Source organism: Bombus affinis, chromosome 16 (assembly GCF_024516045.1).
Source record: "Bombus affinis isolate iyBomAffi1 chromosome 16, iyBomAffi1.2, whole genome shotgun sequence".
NCBI classification, from domain to species: Eukaryota; Metazoa; Arthropoda; class Insecta; order Hymenoptera; family Apidae; genus Bombus; species Bombus affinis.
In genome coordinates this window covers 4925117-4945638 of record NC_066359.1, presented here as the reverse complement: position 1 = coordinate 4945638, position 20522 = coordinate 4925117, and the positions used below count along the sequence as shown (strand labels likewise).

The following is a 20522-nucleotide window of genomic DNA, read 5'->3' as shown; positions in this document are numbered from 1 at the left end:
ATACGAATTTGAATTAGTCCTGTTACCTGGAAGGGGAAAAAATGTAAACAGTGAATGTAAAGACCACCTTTTCATCTATGAACTATTTCTAATTGCGAATCAACATTCTAAGTAACAAGTGTGGAAATATGATATTAAAGTTTTTCCTTATTTTAATATTAATCAACACCGTGAAATGTCATGAATATACCGAAAAAAATTATGCATTAAATGCTGTACTTAAAGATACGTCAAATTTCTTTGGAAAATTGAAGCTAGATTATGGTATGAAATTTCTAACGATAAAATGAAGTTAAATGTTATTCATATATTATATTTCGAAATCTAATTTTTAGCGTCGAAAAATTTAAATAATACATTAACTGAAATTAATACAAAAATTACGGAACACATTAAAAACACATCGAAAATGATTTCTATCCGCCATAAAAGAGAATTACAGAAGAGTTCTGGAGAAGGTAAGTATTTATTAAAAATAATTGAAAAATAACAAGTATATTTTTTCTCTACAAATATATTTATTTATTTAACAACATTATTAAAGTCATGGTAGATATATACTCTTAATTATTCAAATTATTCATCAATTTATTTATACAAGATTGTTAAAGTCATGATAGATATCTACCATCAATCATTAATCATACTATCAATTTGCTAGTTCAGTACATTTAACTTCAATACTAAACAATTCCTTAAACACATGTTGAGATTTGTGTTCCATTAAATACTTTAATACTTGGCTCATATCATTATGACGTCCTGAAGTAATAAAGAATATTTCTTGAAAATCACTAAATTTACGCATTATATCCATCATATCTTTACAATCTTTCTCCTCTTCTACCAGTTTTAATAGTATTTTCTGCCAATTCATAGATTTGATCTAAAATTTTCAAAATATAAAATTTAGTTTTCTATAATTATGAAAATACAAAAAAAGACTCTTCTTTATTTAAATTTAAAAAATTGATACTTTTTGCCAACAATAGTCACAGTCTTCAAAGGCACCTTCTATACAAATTACTCCAGGTTTTCCTGCCAGACAGAAACCCGTAAGGGAATTTTCTTTTGCCAAATCAACAATCTTTTTTCTTTTATGTTTACTATATATATGATGACTATAAATCCAAAATCTGGTAAAACTCGTTGAATTGTTTTGATCTTTATTCTTGTACCTAGTAGTGACTTCGTTGTCTAGATTTTTGTTAGATTTTATAAGGAAATTTTCGCCATTATCTTGCAGCCACAATATTAATACTTGAATGCAAGGCTCATTTTCTTCTTGATGTTCGAGAATATCGCTCAATGACTGGTTTAATAGCAATTGTTGAGTTCGGCTCAGAAAAGAGCTCCTTGCATAAACCTCTGGCTTTTCTTTAGGATAATTAGATGATAGACTAATAAATAATTCTATATATTCCTGTGAATGATTAAATACTAGATTTTTAGCAGACATTCTACTGATATATTATATTAATAAAAATGTTTGTTTCAAACTTACATCGTTGAATGGAATTTTAATGGAGTATTCCAATCTCTGAGGCAGTTCCTGCATCGGATTCCTGACGAATTCGTTAATATCAGCCAACACTCCACGCTCTGTAATCCTTAATTCTTTTGGATAAATAGATTCCAATGTTTCCAGCTCGCAAACCTGAGCTGTTAAATTTTCTTTTATTTCTTCGTATGTTGACATATTGCTCGTTAAAACACATATGGATGTACACGTTAAAACTATTTCTAATTTAAATAGAAAAAAAATAAATAATGTTAAGGTTATCAGAGACTCAGTGAGATAACAACACACGTGTGTTATTGCTTTGATAATTGACCGCAGGTCGTTCAATCGGTGATCCTGGTCAATTATCAAGGGAAGGTCTATATCACGATTACCACGAATCCTCTATACTGATACTTTTAAGAACTAATGGGGATAGCGGCGGCCACTTAACCTGTACATAACATTGGCCAGTTAGTAAGACAGCGCCGTGATTTGAATCGATAAACAAAAATCGAATCGAATCACCAAATCGATAAATAAATCGTTTGTTAAATCGAATTTAAATTTAAATTTCAATATTAATTTTTACAGGTATTAATGTATTCACTGGGTTTCATGATCTTAATCGACTCAATTTCGTAAATGTCCAAGACATTAAGTTCTTTTCTCTTCAAAATGAATTTGAAACAATCTGGTTCGCTGTAGTTTTAGATATTTCTAAAGTATCCTTGTATCAGATAAATGTAACATTCTATTACTTTTATAAAATCAAAGTGAAATGCTGAATTTTATAAATTAGTTTTCATTTCAGAATAACATTTTTTATGACACAATCTCTTATCCTGTGCTAAATGGAAAACAAATATTTGTAAACAGTTGTCCATATGGAGCGCTTCTCATTATCCAAAATCAAAATGGATCTGTTATTTTAAGTTTCACCAAAGTTCTAAACAACTATTATCTGCAGCCAGTTCATGATTTTGAGTTGAATGATATAAATCATCTAACAATTTGGAATGGAATGAATCGGTTGCATTTAGGCACAGTTTCTCAATCAAACATTTCAATTTACATCTGGTTTGATAATTACTTTGATCTGATACAGGTCATTCATGTTGGTACTAAGAAATTAATTCCATTCCAAAGTAAAGGATTTATGTATTTAGCAGTGACTGGTCCTTCTACATTGATTTTTAAGTATTCCTTAAGAACCAATAAATTTGTAATGGTACAAAAATTGCCATTGAGTGAAGATGTTTCTTACTTTCAATTAACAGAAGGCCATTTCATAGAACACTATCTAACTCTATCAACAGAGTCTTTCACTGTTATTTATAAGGAAATACACGATCGTTTTATACCATTTCAACAAATTTCTTCTGGTAATTTTATATTACCAGTTATTTCAAGGAAAGCAATTATGCTCTTAACTTTACATAAAGACACTATAGTAGCCTATCAATATAATGGCTGGAGATTCGTAGAATTAAATGCAAAATTATCTGGAATCAGTCAATTTCGTCGAGTAATACTATATAATGAAGAATTATTACTAATGAGAAGTAAAAATAATAAATGGACGTTGAAACAACCACTATGGATTAAAAAGAAATCTAACAAGAATTTACAAGAAGAAATAAGAATATGGAACATTAATGCCAAGAATAGAATTCAAAGAGCAATGAAAGAAATTCCAATGCCAAAAGATCCTATCACAATTTTAAGAGGTCATATTGATCAGCTTCGTGTTCATAATGTAAGATATTGCATCTTTAATAAACTAAATTAAGTCAAATCAATTTAATATTTTTATTACCTTTGCAGATAAACAGACACAATTTACAACAATTAAAAGATTTATATAAGCAATATAAGAAACTGGCTTTTAGATTTCAAGCACAAAAGGTTGATATTAGTAACAAGTGGCATCCCAAGATTAAAACTATTTCTTCGCTACATGCAAAAACAATTCAAGTGAAATGTAAAACAAAGTGTAAAATCAATCGATTGAATGTTAAGGAGAATATGAATTTCTTGACCAAATTAATAATGTCAATAAAGACAAATCAAGAATTAAATTTTGATGAATTAAGTGTAGAAGAACTAAGAAACTGGAAATGTCCTCTCTTAAGTCTTCCAATAGAAGATATTATAGTTTCTGAATTAATTAATGAAATAACTTTAGGTTATTTACAGGAAAATGCTTTGAAAGTAACTGGTGATCAACTAGTTTCTGGTAATACATTCTGACTTTCATTTCTTAATTAACTGTTTAATTATAGAAAATAATTTATGAAATCTTTATTTTAGGAAAACATATTTTTACTAACATAAAGGCAACAAATGCTTTTATGCCATTAAATATTGCCACATTCTTAACAAAGCAAGATGTAACAATAAGAGAGATGAAAGTTAAAGAACTGAATTTAACAACAGGAGGGATTTTATTACCATTAAATGGCTCATTCTCAATAGTTACTGGTTCAATCAAAACACCTAAACTAAAAATAAAAAATATTGATGATTTAAGGGGAAAAATAGAAGGAAAATGGAAAAGATTGTCACCTACGATATTCATTAGTGAGCCCATGATTTTATATAACAATTTCAATTTAGAAAATGTCAAGATTGATAATTTAACGTCTACAGACTTAATTGCTAGTAAGACAGGGTCAATCAAAAGTACCTTGTCAAATGCAATATCTTTACATGATAATATATCAGTGTCCTTAATCCTTTCAAGTGAAAAAATGGCAAGTATAATATTTCTTACATATTTAATTTTGGAAATATATTATGATATAATAAGTAAAAGGAGTAATTGAGTTTTATTCTAGAAATGGAGCAATATCACTGTGTATGGCTTTAAAAAATGGATTACTGCGAATTTCCAAAATATTGGTATTATATCTGGAAATAAACATTTTCATCAAAATGTAGAGATAACAAAGTTTTCTTACAATAAATTAAAATCAGAGTAAGTTTACTTAATATTTGCATTAGTACAAGAATTAATATAAAATAAATATATTTAAGCAATATTTTCTTTATTTAAAGGAAGCAAGATTTATTTTTAAAGGATTTAACATTATGTGCCATTTCTGTTATTGCACCGGAAATTAAAACTACAACGTTAATAGCGGATATTATTGCTGTAAAAAAATTAAATAGTTCACAAATTGTCGGGAACTTGAGTGAAGATTATTTCATTGATAATTTCAAAGTAGTTTTCAAATCTATTTTGTCTGAGAAACTGTATTATCATAATTTCACTGTAAAAAATATATTTACAACGCAACTGAATAATTTGAATTTAACAGGTAAAATAAGATAATTTTTTAAATATTACATTTTTATTTGATACTTCTTATTTTATTTGATACAATTTGTAAATTCATCAATTCTTTTTTAATTATACAGACTTGAAGAGGCTTGTGAATTCATGGATTGAACCTAATATTCTCAATACCTCTATAGAAGCAACAAACTTGAAAACAAATACTCTTAGATTACCTGTTCGATTTTACATAGAATTAGGTAACAAGATAATTAAAAATCTAATATTAGAACAACATGTTTATGTAGATTACATTAATAATATTAATATGACTGATTTCTTGGATAATGCTATAAGGCTCACCGATATGAAATCTCTGCAAAATATAATATTTCGTAAGTTATAATTAATAAAAATTAATAAAAATTAATTAACGATATAACGTTTTTTATTAAATTTATTAATAGTACTTCGTTTTAGGTAACGATTTTAGTACGAATCATATACATGCTTCTCATCTTCCATTTCATTTGATAGACACAGAGAAAGATCTTAATTTGCATAAAAAGAGAATTTCTGGTAATATAGAAGCAAATGCAATAAATTTACCATATTCTTTTAAAATTGCTGAAGATGAGACTCCAGTTAATATCTTCATTAAGGGATCTGCAAGATTTCCACTTGAACCAGCAATAACAAATGTAAATAATATTAGACTAGAAAAACTGTTTTCAGAAATTTGGTTGACAACAAATGTTACAACACTTTATGGAAAGAATTTGCATTTTGAAAATATAGTGATAAATGGAAGTGTTATTTTAGATGTGAGCAATGAATTATCATATAAATATTTTGTTATAATATTATAGGACAAATCATTATTAAAATAATAATCACTTTTAGAATGAAATAAGTACATTAAATATTGAAATGTGGAAAAACATTTCAAAACGTGTTTTAAGCAAAACCAAGTTACAGGAAATATCATACCCCGTATCTTTGAATAATATTAAAGTTCCTTTTATTGTGGGCTCAAATGTTTCAAGACTAAAATCTTCACTATCAGATCTCAATGATATATTTGAGAATTCTTTGCTAAAGGATAAAGACCAACAAGTGAAGGCAAAATGGACATTCTATACATTAAAGGTCTTAGGTAATAATGATAAAATTATGAGATAAAAGAAAGGATTCTTGTCAAAATATTTTTGAAACAAATTTTACAATATATGCAAAATTTAGGAAACTTGACTGCAAAACACACGATTAACAAACTGGATCTCAAGAAAGATGTTATGAGACACGATTTGAGAGAAAATATTGTAACTGGAAAGAAAACAGTCATACGTTTAACTGCAGAGAATTTGAATGGTTACAACTTTGATAAATGGGCTGCTAAAGCTTTGACGAAATTGAAGAAACATGCAATCATAAAGGGACAAAAAACATTTATCAATGCTACGTTTAGCGATATAGAGTAATTAATAAAATTTAATCTATTTACCATTAAATTGGTTTAACTAAAATTAATATTCAATTGTTATTATTCAATATTATTAATTAGGGTGTCTGGAACTGTAATGGGAAATACTATAGAAGAAGTATTAACAAAATCTACGGATCAAAGAATTTATGGTCAGAAAAAGTTTCAAGGTTCTATTAATGCATCTGAGCTCATTGTTAGTGGTTTAATAAATGATGTGAATTTGACTGAGCTAGTAGATCATCAGTTAAAGAAGAATAATCATCTTCAAACTATAAAAACAGGAATTGAATTTCAAAACAGCTTACATATTCGTGGAGATCTTATAGTTAAAGGTACTTATGGAGGAGCAGAGTTGAAGAATTTTTACACAAGTTATTCGAGTGTTTTACCCATTGCTGAAAAAATGAAGATATTTTTAGAGGCAGCCGAAACCATTAATACAGCTTTACAAAGTATTACATTTACATCCTTCCTTTTAATTTTTAAGGGGGCACACCACAATATTTTATGCATATCAAACTTAAAAATATATAAAAAGAATTTTTTCAATTTTTCGAAACAGACAAAGTGGTATACCCCCCTTAAACAACAGGTAACTTTAATTATTATTAATACTTAAATATTTTATCATTATAGATCGAGCTGTTTATATAAATAAATTGGAAGTCGTAGAAGACACCATTGTTGCTTCCAATGAATCTGAAATTATTCAACCAGTACAATGCAAATCTACAAACTCTTCCTCGCATTGTTTTAGTAAATCTGCACTGAACGGCTCTGACTTTCATGTCAAAAAATTAATTGTCATGGACGAAAAAGAACTCATTGTATTTGTAAACTTTGATTCTGTATCCATATCTTTATTTAATAATATAAAGAACGAACTTGTTCATTCAAAAGGTTTGTCCATGTTCATTTGATGTTTCTATTTTATTGAAATGCTTCAATAGTCAATAAGTAGACTACGAATGTTTATGTAAATACTTTCATAATTTGTAGAACTACATATACCAAGAATAATGGAAGCATTTGCGGAGTCAAGAATAGATACCTTGTGGATCGTTCTACGACTGACCACACAGACTTTGGTCTTACGTTATCAGCCATGGGAAGATCTGCAAGAATATGTTTTGCCAGTCACGGACGTGTTTGAAATAAGTACATCTCCAAATAATCAGCTTTTGTTATTACTATCAGATGGTGTATGGGATCTTGAAGGATTAGCAAGTCCTAGAAATATTATTGGGATTCCCCTCAAAGAAAAAGTAGAGACGTTCGTTGATGAACATAATTTCTATGTGCAATGTACTTCAAAAAATAATACAACTTTAATGAAAGCACGATACATAGGAAATTGAAGATTGTTAAATTAATTTTCTTGCATTATCTTTGATATGTAACTGAGAAATTTAATCAAAAGTATATTAAATATTATTTTGCTAATATTTGGGTCTTTCAATGTACAATGAATGATTTGTGATTATTGTTATTCAGTATGAAGGAATCTAATAAAATAGAACCTTTAAGAGGTGTATAAAACTGTTCAAGATGTATGAAGGTGTAGAAAAATTCTCTTGACAGCAACTTGATGGTTTATGGTCATGGAGACTCATACAAAGCTCAACATACGTATACTCCTGAACGTTAAGAGCGTTTAAATATGGGTCCAGCAGCTACAGAAGACATTGTTACCTAAGCAGCAGAAATAATTATATATATTTCTTCAAAAGAAAATAAAAAGAATAAAATAAAATACGAACCCTGGCAGCTTTCTTAATCACGGTGACCTCTTCAGGTTTTGCATTAGCCGTGTTGTTCGTTTTCTTCTTTTCCTCCACTTTGAACAATTTCTAAAAAACAAATATTTTAATAAAAAAGAATTAAATTGCATATACATCCGTAATATAGTGATGAAAAAATAATCCTTCAGTCTCACAGGATCTTTCGTAGAGAATTTCTCTTCGATTTTCTTCCTCTCCTGCATTGCGTTGTTAAGAGCAGTCTGTTCAGCTGGTGTGAGTACCAGAAGTCTAGGATCCATTGCAATCCATTCACTGTGCAATATCTGATCCAGCTTCCAACGTTTCGAGACATCAGGTTCCAAAAGACGAGTCACTAGCTTCTTTACTTGTTCGCTTAAGGTTTCTGCGATTTTACTTCGGAACTTCCATTTGCGATTTGTTTGTTGCTCGTACAGACGTTTGATATCAGTGTCGTCAAAGGGCATCGATTTGTTTAAAAGAATGTAGAGGATGACGCCAAGGGACCAGAGATCCGCGATCTTTGGATTGTACGGGGAAGCACGAAGGATCTCTGGGGCAGCGTACGATAGAGAACCGCAATAAGTATCGCTCAGAACGCGTTTACCTCGATTATCTATCACGTAGCGAGCAAATCCGAAATCCGCAAGCTTGACATTGAAATTTGACGTTAATAGAACATTCTCGCATTTCATGTCTCTGTGAGCAATCTCCATTTCGTGTAAATATTGAAGACCTGAAACACAGTTTTTAATATAGAATAGTCATGATTTTTAATAATCCTCCTAATCTTATTTATTTCATCATGTACTGTATTTAAAGCAGGGACCAAAATAGTAATTGTTTTTAAAATTTCTAATTCTTAAAAATATTCCAAAAAATACATTTATTAAAAAATCAAACTTTAAATGTACTGGCTCTATAAATAGTTACTATAGATGATTAAGACTCTCCTGATCAATAGTTACCAATAACAAAAAAAAAAAAAATGTTAATCTTAAAAAATATTAAATTTACAATGATTATTTGTAAGAGAAATCATTTAAACTAAAATATGAATTCTTATACTATAACTTTTTAAATTTCAGTTATAACAGATATGGTCTCTGATTTAAAGAGATATCGGTGTTACCAAGAGCAAGTTGTCGAAACCATACACGCGCCTGTCCCTCTGCAACCGCACCATTCTTCTGTATGAACTCCAGGAGATCGCCATTCTCAGCGTAACGCATAAATATGAAATATTTTGTACGTCTTTGGAATATACTATGTACATGCACCACGTGAGGGTGATTCAATTTCACCAGGATGTCGAGCTCCCGGGGAAGAAACTTTCGGACGAAATCTTTCGGCGCTAGCCCGGTGTCTATCACTTTACAAGCCAAAGTACTATTCCTTTCTGGATCTGATTCTGGTTTATACTCCGCCAGATACACCTACGATTAAACAAACACAAATTTTATATTAATCAAAGAAAAATTGTAAAAAAAAGTGTATATATTTGATAATTCCAACTAAAGAAAACGATGTTACCGACCGAGAGGAGGAATGAATTTGAATTATACCCCTCTTTTGTAAATCGTTTACCGTATCGTTTTATAATCTTAATAATTTGCGAGATGGTTAATTAACCTTCGCGTAAGCACCTTCTCCCAGCTTTTTTAGAAATTTATAACCGCGTGCTAATAAAACTGCCTCCTCGGATAAAGTCTGACTCAAAGTCGTCATGAGATATCGTGATCCACAAGTGACATTCTACTGATCCTGTTATAATAATTCATAACTGATTAGTAGACTGCAGATTTATATGCAAATTCATAATTTTATAAACGTAATTAAAAAAACAGAACTATTATAATGTTGTGTAAAAACTCTTATACATTTTATAATAATTTAAGACTGTTTTTCTGCTTACTTTTATTTAACAATTGTAGCGGAATAGAGTTCTAGCTATGAAAATATCAATGTCATTTAACCATTTTGCCTAATTAAATATGCTCGATGTAAAACATGATGACAGAATTCATGGCCTACTTTATATGTATTTATATTACTTCAAACGTTAAGAAAATGATTTTTTTTTTAAATTAAAGGATACCAAAGAGATAAAAAGTTAATAAAAAAATTAGTTAAATGAAAACATTAAGAGTTCGTGTTTTATTGAAATGTATATTTAAATATCGGATGTAGCATCTAATCGAGATATATCGACTTATTCGACTTGGTGAATGTGAGAGAGGTGATGTACTTTCTCCCGTAACTCAGGAGAGAGAAGGAACGTAAGTATGCTACAAGTAATTTTTTCATTTTCATTATTCGATTCTTTATAAAACACGTTTTTGTTACTTTTATAAATATAAAAAATCCTATAATTTTAATAAATATTGTAGAAATTAAATTTTATATTTAAAATATTAATCTATTAGTTATGAGAGACACGCGTTTTGGGGTTAATGCAGTACTGCCCCCTAACAAATAAAATATTTCTACCGTTTAAAAACGTAATCCAAACTTAATCTAACTATTTTATTAAATACATTATTTAATTATTTAGTTTTTCATTTAATAATCTATGAATCTTATTTCTTTTGTCAATGTTAAACAGAATGGCGGACACTGCTCCAGCCGCGCGTGGAGGTTTTCGTGGAGGGTTTGGTTCTCGTGGAGGATTTGGTACTCGTGGAGGAGGTGACCGTGGAGGTTCAAGAGGTAGAGGCCGTGGAGGCAGAGGTCGAGGTCGTGGTCGTGGACGTGGTAAAGAAGATAGCAAAGAATGGATGCCAGTAACTAAACTTGGACGCCTTGTTAAAGATGGAAAAATAGAATCCTTAGAACACATCTATCTCTTCTCCTTGCCTATCAAAGAATATGAGATCATTGACAAATTCCTTGGAGTTGAATTGAAAGATGAAGTACTAAAAATCATGCCAGTACAGAAACAAACCAGAGCTGGACAGCGTACTCGTTTCAAGGTAACTTTATATAGGCATAGCTTTTCAAATGTTGATTTAGTATGATTATTAATTCACTAGAGATAATATTAGTAATTTCTCATTTTATAGGCTTTTGTAGCTATTGGGGATTATAAAGGCCACATTGGCCTAGGTGTAAAATGCTCTAAGGAAGTGGCCACTGCCATTCGTGGAGCTATCATACTGGCTAAACTTTCAGTTGTGCCAGTACGTCGTGGTTATTGGGGAAACAAGATTGGTGACCCTCACACTGTACCATGTAAAGTTACTGGCAAGTGTGGATCGGTTCAGGTACGTCTAATTCCAGCACCAAGGGGAACAGGTATTGTATCAGCACCTGTGCCTAAGAAATTGTTACAGATGGCTGGTATAGAAGACTGCTATACCTCGGCCAGAGGATCTACTTGTACTCTTGGTAATTTTGCAAAAGCTACTTATGCAGCTATTGCCAAAACTTATGCCTACTTAACACCAGATCTCTGGCACGATCAGGCACTAAGGAAAGCTCCTTATCAAGAGTTCGCAGACCATTTGTCAAAAAGCCACAAAGTTGTGGGCAGACAAAGGCCTGCTGAGGTTGCCTAAGAAATAAACTTCCATGTAAATTACCTAATTCTGGTCATTTTCCCTTTTCTTTCCCATTTTCATTACATACCATATTTTATAGGTAGACTGGTAGATGTTTATGCACTTATGGTATATAAAGATGCAAAAATTTACAGAACACACATGTAAAATAAAAATCAAATAAATTATATATTTCTGTAAAAAATAGTATCTCTACGTATTATCTACAAACATATCTTTAGAAGTCTTAAATTGTTCATAAGCATTGTTGAATGTTTCTAAAGTATGATCACAAATCTTTTCAAAATCTTGTAATCCTTTTCTTAGTATGTCTATAGCTTTTCCATTTTTCGCTTGAATCCTCAAGTATATGTTTCCTTCTGCTGGATGATTGACGAAACAAGCACAAAACTCCACATCAGGACTATAATAAAGATGATTAATAATTAATGATCCATTTATGGTTGAACTTACGTTCTAATTAATGCGGCGTACTTTTGCGAGATTACTGCTACTAAAGAATTTCCCAAAGTATAACCTTCACCCATGAATACAAAAGTTTTACATTTTTCGGATGATTGTTCGCTAACCACCTGTATATAAAATAGTTTCGATAATAGGTTATGTTTTATATTTTACATTGCAAAACATATAATTTACATAATTTAATATTAATAAATATCGTACCTCTGCTAATCGACCCATTTTATCAACTATTAAACTAATTATTGTAAAATATATTATTATAATATTAAATTCACAGTATCATCAACGTCGTCACAACCTCGTTGGATACACAGACGTTGTTATACTACGTAACTTAACCTGACGTAATGTTAGATATATAACTTGACATAACCTATTTACTTTATGTTCATATTCACTTAGTATATTGCAAGATAGATTTAATGATCTTGATAAGAAATATTAATTATAACTTTCATTAATTGCAAAAAACAATATAGTTCGATGATTTAGTTAAATAGGGGAAACATTTTTCATTACCTAATTCCAAAGTTGTTAATAATTCTGCATTATTAATATAATAAACAACGTGAAAATAAACAAAAAGAGGACAAAAAAATGTCTGTAAAACAGCTAATTTTCAATGTGCCATTGAAGTTAAGATTTCAAAATATTGGTCCAAAATGTTATTTTTCAAAGGGAAGAACAATTATTGAATCCGCTGACGAGGAACCTGTCATCATAGAAGAGAAAGATAATGCTGATTTAGAAAGAAAGAGAAATAAATCGAGACTTACAGAAGCACATAGGAATATATTGTTAGGGAAGAAGCCTTACGATGAACCACAAGATTGGTTTCATGAGACAGTCAAATACAAGAAACGAATATTAGGGAGGTATGGAATGGAAGCTCTAGGAGTACCTGCAGGATTGGCTTGGCCTACTCCTGGAGAAGTAGAAGACATGAAAGAATATGAAAGTCTTGCACATCCATTAAATATTCAAGAAAGATTACAACAGATTAAAGAAAAAAAGAAGATGGAAGAAGAGGCATTGTTAGCTAGGTATGTAAAAATAGTAACATATATATATATATATATATATATACTATAATATAACAATAAATGTCTAAATATATATCTTTCTATAGGCAAGCGCAAATAGAAAAGAATATGACCACCATGAAGCAATTAATAGCTCAGGTACAAGAAAAAGTAGCTCAAAAACAGAAGGCAGAATTGGAAGCTAAAGAGCGAAGGGAACGTAAGATTGAAGAGATTAGACGTCAATTGATAGCTCAAGGAACTATGTCCACAGCAAAACTAACAGAGGCAGTGTCTATGGCAGAAAAAGATGAGAAGAAGTTAAAGAAGGAACTGAAGAAAGCAAAGGCATTGGAGAGAGAAAAGAAATTAGCAGAACGATTGCTTAGACAATCTGAAAGTAATAAAGCAGAGGAAGATGAAGATGAAACAAATTCTCAACAAAAATAATTAAAAACCTACGAAACAGACAGTTTGATGAAAACGTGTTGTATTGTAAAATAATTTCTACATAGTAAAATGAACACTTTACAAACATCCACTGTTAGTTGAATTCCTACTTCTCCAGATATAAAACTTTCAAAGTAATCAGAGTTTAAAACAATAATAATATTTACAGCTCGTAGTAAATATTGTATTTTCTTTTGCTAATACAAAAAACGGTACATATTATTCCGTAAGGGCTAAAAGAAAACTATACTAATATGTAGTATTAAATGACTCGATAAGACACATATCCAGGCACAATTGGAGCAATAATATGCTGCATTTCATTCAACTTTGCTCACTCATAGGTTTCGAGAATCTTCAAAGGAATGTAATAACCATTTTTGCTCTGATTATCATATGAGACTTGCTGTAGCACTGTTGAAAAAAATCAGCTTTCAACCATCGATTCTTGAAATTCTTTTTCATCGATACCACTATGAATATCTTCTCTGTTTTCCACTTGATCGCAGTCCTGATTATTTTGTACGTGCAGCTCGTCAATTACAATTAATCGCAACTTGTTTTTCCCCATATGTCAGGCAGATTGAATTTGCGATGGAGACGACAATTCATAGAACTGGAAACTTAACTCCTCTCCAAAAAGATTTTCAGGTGTAATGATTTCTGGTTCAACCATGTTCAGGCCCAAAGTAGTAGGATTTAGGTCCGTGACTAGATAACCTTCACTGATAAGTCCACATTCTTCTGCAACTACTTCTTTTGATACCGGGTTGAGGAAATCTACAAAGATATATTTACCAACTTAATCAATAATATTCAAAATTGAACTCTTATTCATAAAAGCTTCACTGTTTAATTAATTCGATTACCACTCTCTTTCACAGGATAATGAAGCTCCTGTGTTTGTTGATTGGGTTGGGTTGATTCATGTTCATTGTTGGAGACTATCATAGGTACAAGATATTGTACCTCTACTTCCTTCTTGATACCACTAAGGATTTCTTCAGCACAGTGTTCTAGCGTCACAGAATTCACTACATTATCAGACTCTTCTTCCGAAGACTGTTGCGTAATGCTAGCAGTTGCCGCTTCTACTTCATCTATTGGATTCATTTCACTGAAAATGTCAGTGGTTAAAGTAAATAAACATTCCATCATGAATTTTTTATCTAAACAGGGATTAATTACCTGATGTTCTTCCTCAGATTTTCAACTTCAACAGTGTTCTTGCTCATTTGCTTTATGGAAGAATTAGCATTAAAATTGTTAATGGATTGTCTAGGTCTAGGATCTCCCGAGCGATTTGCAATGGCCCATAAGTGACCAGCTCCATGTGGTGCCTTTGATCCCTTCCTGAAGTGGGGATTTATGGAGAGATTGTGCCGCACAGAATTTTTCCAACGGTCGTCGTTGCTTTTGTAATAGGGAAAGTGTTCTCTAGATATAATAAGAAAAATAACTTATTAATTTTCCAAATATAGCAAACAAAAATAAGTAATTTAGGCGGGAGTTGATAAATTTTATAAAAATTGTTTTACAATATATAATTTACTATATAGAAAAATTCTAATTTTGTCACTTATTCAATGAACAATAAATAATCATGTGAATGTCTACATTTGTATAATGACAGACGTTTAAATAGTTCCTGTCACTTGTCGGTTCAACGTCGACAAGCGTGCTCACCCCACGAGAACAATTTTCTTCACCTGCTTGCGGCGACGTCACGGAGTGTTACACACTCCCCTAATTAATTCTCTGTCTTTAGGAAAAGACGAAAGACACGCTGGAACGCCCCAAGCACAAGCCTCTAAATAGTAACTTTATCTGATCCAATAACTACATACATGTATCTAATGATTATGCAAACAAAAAAAGAACAATGCATCTTTACATTATAGATTTTTATTGATTTTCATTATGGTTGGGTTCAAATAATATGAAATATCGCTTAATTTGAAAATTTGTTTGGTATATGTGACCTAATTACCAAAAATAAGTTAAAAATATCAAAAACTATCCAAAGTATGGGTACAAAGTACCCAGTGTAACAACTGATTTTTTTCAGAAAGAATAAACTTTTTAATTGTTCTATACAGTAAGGAGAATTTTATATATCAGTTACATTATTAAATCACTTTGATCCTCTTCATTAAATAACCAATACCATTAATACATACATTAAATACACAAAAATGAAGAAATCAAAAGGGAGAAAATAAAATAAAAGATCAGATGTATCTATAAAAATGTCATTTTGTAGATTTGTAAGTATCGAATTCATCTCCCTGGAAATGATTCATCCTAAGTGTACTATGTAATACATTCAGTATATATGGTTCTCCTTCGAACCGTAGGAAATGTAGGAAACGAGTTTCTACGAATTTACGAGAACGTGGTCCGCGTCGATGCGGGGTAGCTGGTCGGGGAGGGTCGCGTTCTTAGATGGTACCCCTTGGCACCGCTGCCCTCGCTACGCAGTGGTACCAGCTGGTACCGGCTCTTTTGCTCGTTTCAACCCTCCCTCTACTCTCCACCAACACGAATGTGCACAATTTACTGGTTCTGTGCTTTCACCTGTTCGATCGAAGGTTTGTCAAATATAGATAATATAGATAATCGAGCCCCTGAACTCATTTTCAATCCTCTTCTTACAATATTTACCTAATACAAAATTCTATTTCTTTCTTATAGTTCTAACATCTGCGAATTTAGTTAAAATTTTATGTCTTCTTTTCCGTATCATCTATTCTCGTATTTTAACTTAATTTCAATAGAACATCGTGGATTTTGTGTTCATGGAGAATTTGGGTCAAGGCTTGCCACAGATAATTTTCACCAAATAATTTTGATAATAAAGATTAGTGCCTTGACTATAAACGTTTCTAGGAAATTTAAAAGTAGAAAGATTTATGAAATGTACTTGATATGTATAACATATCCAAAGAAAATATTCATTAAGAAGATTCTACTTGTGTTCCATTCGTGTTTTCAAAAATATGAATTTGCATGAATACCTAAATTATTAATTACGATATTATTACTAATTATTATTTTATAAATTCTGTACCTATACAAAGTTCTAGTGGTTGAAATACAGAGTCTATTGAAAATTGTTCTATTACAATGAATATATAATAATTCCTTTTTTCTACTTTCTTTTTCATTGAATTGACGAGTGTGGCTTCCGAGGGGTTCAAATACTCTTGGAAAGTACTCACGAGATCCACTGATAAATAGCTGACACCGTGAGCTCTCCCCTTTCCCGAAGAGCGTGTTCGATAAGCTCTGTGTACGTGAAAGGCGGCTTCTTTGGGCCGTTACATCGGGAAGACGCAAAATTTCTATTATCCAGGCTAGAGTAACTATGATTCGACTCCTGATGTGACGATCCGTTTTCGTTGTAACTCCTTTTCACGTCGTTCACGTAAGTAGATCCATAAGAACGTCCATTTACCCTTGTCTTGTTCCCTGCGTAAAAAATATAAAACGTATGATTTCTTTGAACTATATTGGTGAATAATTTTGTAAATACATAGGAACAACGAGCACGACGTGATTTCCTGTGTAAAAGTAAGAATTATAGAATAAAATTTTTTCACAAGAGAAAATTTTGTTCCCGAGAAAAAGAACGTACTAGGTCGATTTTTAACTAACCGTATTCAAATTTGATTTTCTCGAAGACTAAGCCGAAAATGAAAGAATTTTATTTTGTATTTTCTCCTCATTTTTGTATAAGGAATCACATCGTATTCGCTTTTACGTGTAATTCGGCCGGACTCTGTATATGTGCATCGAAGTTTATAAATTATATTTCTAACAATATTTTAAGTCATAAATAAATGGTACATTTTTATGAACACAAATTAAGAAACAAAGAATCTGAATAGAATATCGTTATAGCTATTGAACGTTATAACAAATACTCTGTTCTGAATATTTTACGTATTTTTCATATTATATGCTTAGATTTCTATACCTTTAAATCTCGCATAAATGCATAAGAAATCGTGGTCTAGTCGTAAGTCAACTTTTTCACGATTTCACGAAATATAAAATTAATTAAGTAGACTGCGGATGTTTATGCAATAATAAAAATTCAAAGATGGAAAAATGTACAAAAGACGTGTAATATGCTACAATATAACCGACGAACACGTAAGTAGGAAAAGTCCAACATAATTTAATTTGCAATTACCCAAATTAAAATTGTTAAAGCCTATCTATCTCTATAATGCTTCAAAGTGTGATCTGCTCTTATAAAAATCCTATATTGTACGAATAAAATAAAGATAAGACTTATCAGAAGATACAATCAATTAAATTTACAAATGATTCCCTGTTTAACCAATCTTCCTACAAAATATCATACCAAAATAATATAATACTTAATCGATACAAATCTCAATTATACATTTCTCTAATTAACTATTTGCAATACATAACTATCCGCAGTCTAACTATTAAGGTTTGACAGTATGTTGAATAGCTGCACACCACTGTGAACATCTTTGGGCGAAGGTACAGTGGACTTTTCATCAGCAGCCTCGATAAACGGATCCAACTTGAAATCCAGCAACCAGGAAAGGTTTCCAGTCTCCTGATCATCAAATTGTTGCTGTTGTTGACTACTAGAAGACACATCGGTCTTGCCCTGTTGCATGCTAGGCGATGGAACGGTAACAACTGGCTCCCAATAGTCAGAGCCAATAGGATAGCTCGTTTCCTCGATTTGAATCTCTTGGATCACTTGTTCTTGTCTGTGTTCGGACGACGAGGAGGATGTGGTGGGTGAAGCCGCGATATCGACCATGTTTTGCTGGGATTCTAACTCCGAGACGGTTGTCCAGGTGCAATTAGTGCCGTCCACGAGAAGTACTTCCAATCGAGCGACTGGACACTCGTCGACGGCTTCCTGGGCCGATAACGGAGAGAATAGAGCCGCGGTGTCTCCTATTACTTGGTTGGAGGCCACTACTTCCATTGGAGCCTCGATTTCTTGGTACTGATACCGTTTGTGACCGTTCTGGACCTCCTCGCAGAAGCTCTCGATATCCAGATCCTCGAAGATGCGTTTCTTGCCGACACGGGACTGGTTGTCCGATAACTCGTGCTCCGGGACACCGCCCGTGCCAGAGGACGGCCCAATCATACTGTCGAAGGCAAGCTCTAGTTCATTTCTTATACTAATGATTATATGTACATGGTGTGCCAGGAAAGTAAATTGCGGATTTTTATGAACGTAACACTAAAGAAGCGAAATCCGAATAGAAATTTGTTTCGCCTATTAAATATTATAATAAATACTCTTTGAATATTTTATATATCTTCGCGTTATACGTTATACATTATATGCATTTTTGCACGTCCAAATTTTTCATAAATATATAAAAATCCGCAGTCTAGTAATGGGACTGATAGCAAGTGGCAACATTATCAAAACCCAATCGCCATACTTTCCTATACTCTAGCTTTTGTATCAGTTACAGCTCGCTTATTTCGCCCAGTACGTGTGATTTTATTTATAACGATTTATCAAAATACGTGTATTAGATACGCATCGCGAAAATGGAAGAGCCACGTATTAAGCAACGTCCCTACAATTCTCTGTCAAACTTAAAGAAAACGTTATGGAAACATGCGATAAAGCGATAATTTGATAAATTTCATTCATTCTTCTCTTTTTACAAATTCATCCAATGTGTTAGCCGTGTACGATATTGAATCGAATGAATTTGTTCCTTAAGGACGACTGAATTAAAAGACCAAGTTTAGGCACAAACCATGAATTGGAACTGTCTTGTGAAAACCCTCTAGAATTGGCGAAAATATAAAAATAGCGTAGATAACCCATTGAAAACCAAAGTTGCGCTAATGCATTTCATTTGTAATTTCTTTCGATCGATTTGCATTAGCAGATTTTATCGAATTTACATTGTATACTTTTGTAATATGGAATATTTTAATTTTGTTATTATTTCTTCTTTTATCTAAATTTTATCCTTTCATAAAATTAAAAAAAAAAAAAAAAAATGAAAGTATTTTATAATACTACGATGAAACATTTTTTTCAAGTGAAATTCTTATTGTACCTTCGATTTGTGTAATGGATTTTTGTAATGTACCTACTATTTTAATATACTTTTTGTAACCTGATAAAACAATAACCTACTTTGTTTACGTTTTTCTAATAGCATTTACGCAATTTTTATGTATTACATGCATGTATTTTACTGCTTGGTCTTTAATGGGTTAAATAACGATACTCCAAATTGGCCACAATATCGAATCCACCTATACTTACCTTAATTCTCCTAGTATCTCGATTTCGACGAGATTATTATCACCAATTATTCCGCGATCGTCGAAACGGAGCTATTAATCGTAAAATAACTTCCAACTTTCATCACGATGTCCTAACGTCAATATGAAAGTAATTTTCCAAGGATTTTGAACGTTTCATCGATGCACGAGCTTGCGTTTCTCTAAAAAGAAAAAAAAGAAAAAAAGAAAAGCTTGGGATTATCGGTGACGAAGAACTCGCGACTAATTAACGATAGCCACTGGTTCACACGGTTCAAATATGTCTCATTGCGAACTGCACTCCCGTTTTCAATCGACACTCATTCCTTTTTGTCCACTTTGTACGCGAAATCACCTTGCGATCGGACGTTTTTGGAATATCTACATGATCAACTTCGGATCGCGACTGTCTTCTCTTTCGTATTTCAATTGTTACGCGGCGTGATGCGCACGCATCCTCGAGACCAGATGCAGGAGGGGGCGTATGCCCATGCGCAGTGCGGCAACAGAGATTTGGCGCTTAAGTGCGTTCACGTAACAAGAACAAGAAATTTTATTACACATATTGTAACAAATAAAAGATTAGAATAATTTATATTTTAATACTTACAAACTTATAAAATAAATCTATAAAATAAACTTATAAAATAAACTTTTATTTTGAATAATCGTTATTTAAGGAATTGAAACTTTTC

General features: G+C 31.7%; 7 protein-coding genes and 1 long non-coding RNA gene across 11 annotated transcripts; 4 read left to right on the top strand and 4 right to left on the bottom strand.

Moving 5' to 3' along the window:
• The first annotated feature begins 127 nt into the window (after positions 1–127).
• Positions 128–8026, top strand: LOC126925726 (uncharacterized). Its single transcript, XM_050741573.1, has 15 exons — positions 128–264; positions 336–458; positions 2096–2247; positions 2316–3260; positions 3329–3740; positions 3815–4257; positions 4342–4481; positions 4562–4824; positions 4925–5176; positions 5262–5605; positions 5685–5937; positions 6024–6258; positions 6346–6719; positions 6904–7167; positions 7267–8026. The coding sequence occupies exons 1-15, from the start codon at positions 129–131 to the stop codon at positions 7623–7625; spliced, it is 4695 nt and encodes a 1564-aa protein (XP_050597530.1). The 5' UTR covers position 128; the 3' UTR covers positions 7626–8026.
• LOC126925791 (RWD domain-containing protein 2A) lies at positions 480–1991 on the bottom strand. Its single transcript, XM_050741773.1, has 3 exons — positions 1505–1991; positions 977–1423; positions 480–886 (listed from the first exon to the last, which is right to left on the bottom strand). The coding sequence occupies exons 1-3, from the start codon at positions 1697–1699 to the stop codon at positions 650–652; spliced, it is 879 nt and encodes a 292-aa protein (XP_050597730.1). The 5' UTR covers positions 1700–1991; the 3' UTR covers positions 480–649.
• On the bottom strand, positions 7815–12153 carry LOC126925779 (testis-specific serine/threonine-protein kinase 1-like). Of its 2 annotated transcripts, none has more exons than XM_050741735.1 (6): positions 12041–12153; positions 9660–9791; positions 9160–9463; positions 8204–8763; positions 8028–8117; positions 7815–7959 (listed from the first exon to the last, which is right to left on the bottom strand). In XM_050741735.1, the coding sequence occupies exons 2-6, from the start codon at positions 9753–9755 to the stop codon at positions 7912–7914; spliced, it is 1098 nt and encodes a 365-aa protein (XP_050597692.1). In that variant the 5' UTR covers positions 9756–9791; positions 12041–12153; the 3' UTR covers positions 7815–7911. The 2 variants fall into 2 exon arrangements, with proteins under 2 accessions (XP_050597692.1, XP_050597690.1); XM_050741733.1 differs by lacking the exon at positions 12041–12153 and adding an exon at positions 9943–10064.
• LOC126925794 (40S ribosomal protein S2-like) lies at positions 10186–11607 on the top strand. 3 transcript variants are annotated; one of them, XM_050741779.1, is made up of 4 exons: positions 10186–10306; positions 10633–10999; positions 11090–11290; positions 11360–11607. In XM_050741779.1, exons 2-4 carry the CDS (start codon positions 10634–10636, stop codon positions 11582–11584), a joined length of 792 nt encoding a protein of 263 aa, XP_050597736.1. In that variant the 5' UTR covers positions 10186–10306; position 10633; the 3' UTR covers positions 11585–11607. The 3 variants fall into 3 exon arrangements, with proteins under 3 accessions (XP_050597736.1, XP_050597734.1, XP_050597735.1); XM_050741777.1 differs by having other exon boundaries at positions 11090–11607; XM_050741778.1 differs by lacking the exon at positions 10186–10306 and adding an exon at positions 10396–10528 and having other exon boundaries at positions 11090–11607.
• Positions 11732–12421, bottom strand: LOC126925816 (probable DNA-directed RNA polymerases I and III subunit RPAC2). The gene is made up of 3 exons (XM_050741815.1): positions 12254–12421; positions 12062–12159; positions 11732–11990 (listed from the first exon to the last, which is right to left on the bottom strand). Exons 1-3 carry the CDS (start codon positions 12269–12271, stop codon positions 11780–11782), a joined length of 327 nt encoding a protein of 108 aa, XP_050597772.1. The 5' UTR covers positions 12272–12421; the 3' UTR covers positions 11732–11779.
• Positions 12422–12425: 4 nt separating this feature from the next.
• On the top strand, positions 12426–13611 carry LOC126925797 (myotubularin-related protein DDB_G0290005). Its single transcript, XM_050741783.1, has 2 exons — positions 12426–13095; positions 13182–13611. Exons 1-2 carry the CDS (start codon positions 12650–12652, stop codon positions 13522–13524), a joined length of 789 nt encoding a protein of 262 aa, XP_050597740.1. The 5' UTR covers positions 12426–12649; the 3' UTR covers positions 13525–13611.
• LOC126925754 (uncharacterized) lies at positions 13463–20419 on the bottom strand. The gene is made up of 6 exons (XM_050741691.1): positions 19829–20419; positions 18022–18677; positions 16746–16995; positions 14713–14961; positions 14394–14641; positions 13463–14304 (listed from the first exon to the last, which is right to left on the bottom strand). The coding sequence occupies exons 2-6, from the start codon at positions 18674–18676 to the stop codon at positions 14099–14101; spliced, it is 1608 nt and encodes a 535-aa protein (XP_050597648.1). The 5' UTR covers position 18677; positions 19829–20419; the 3' UTR covers positions 13463–14098.
• On the top strand, positions 15532–16147 carry LOC126925842 (uncharacterized). The gene is made up of 2 exons (XR_007714139.1): positions 15532–15791; positions 15882–16147. It is a non-coding gene; the product is annotated as an uncharacterized LOC126925842 (long non-coding RNA).
• Positions 20420–20522: the final 103 nt, after the last annotated feature.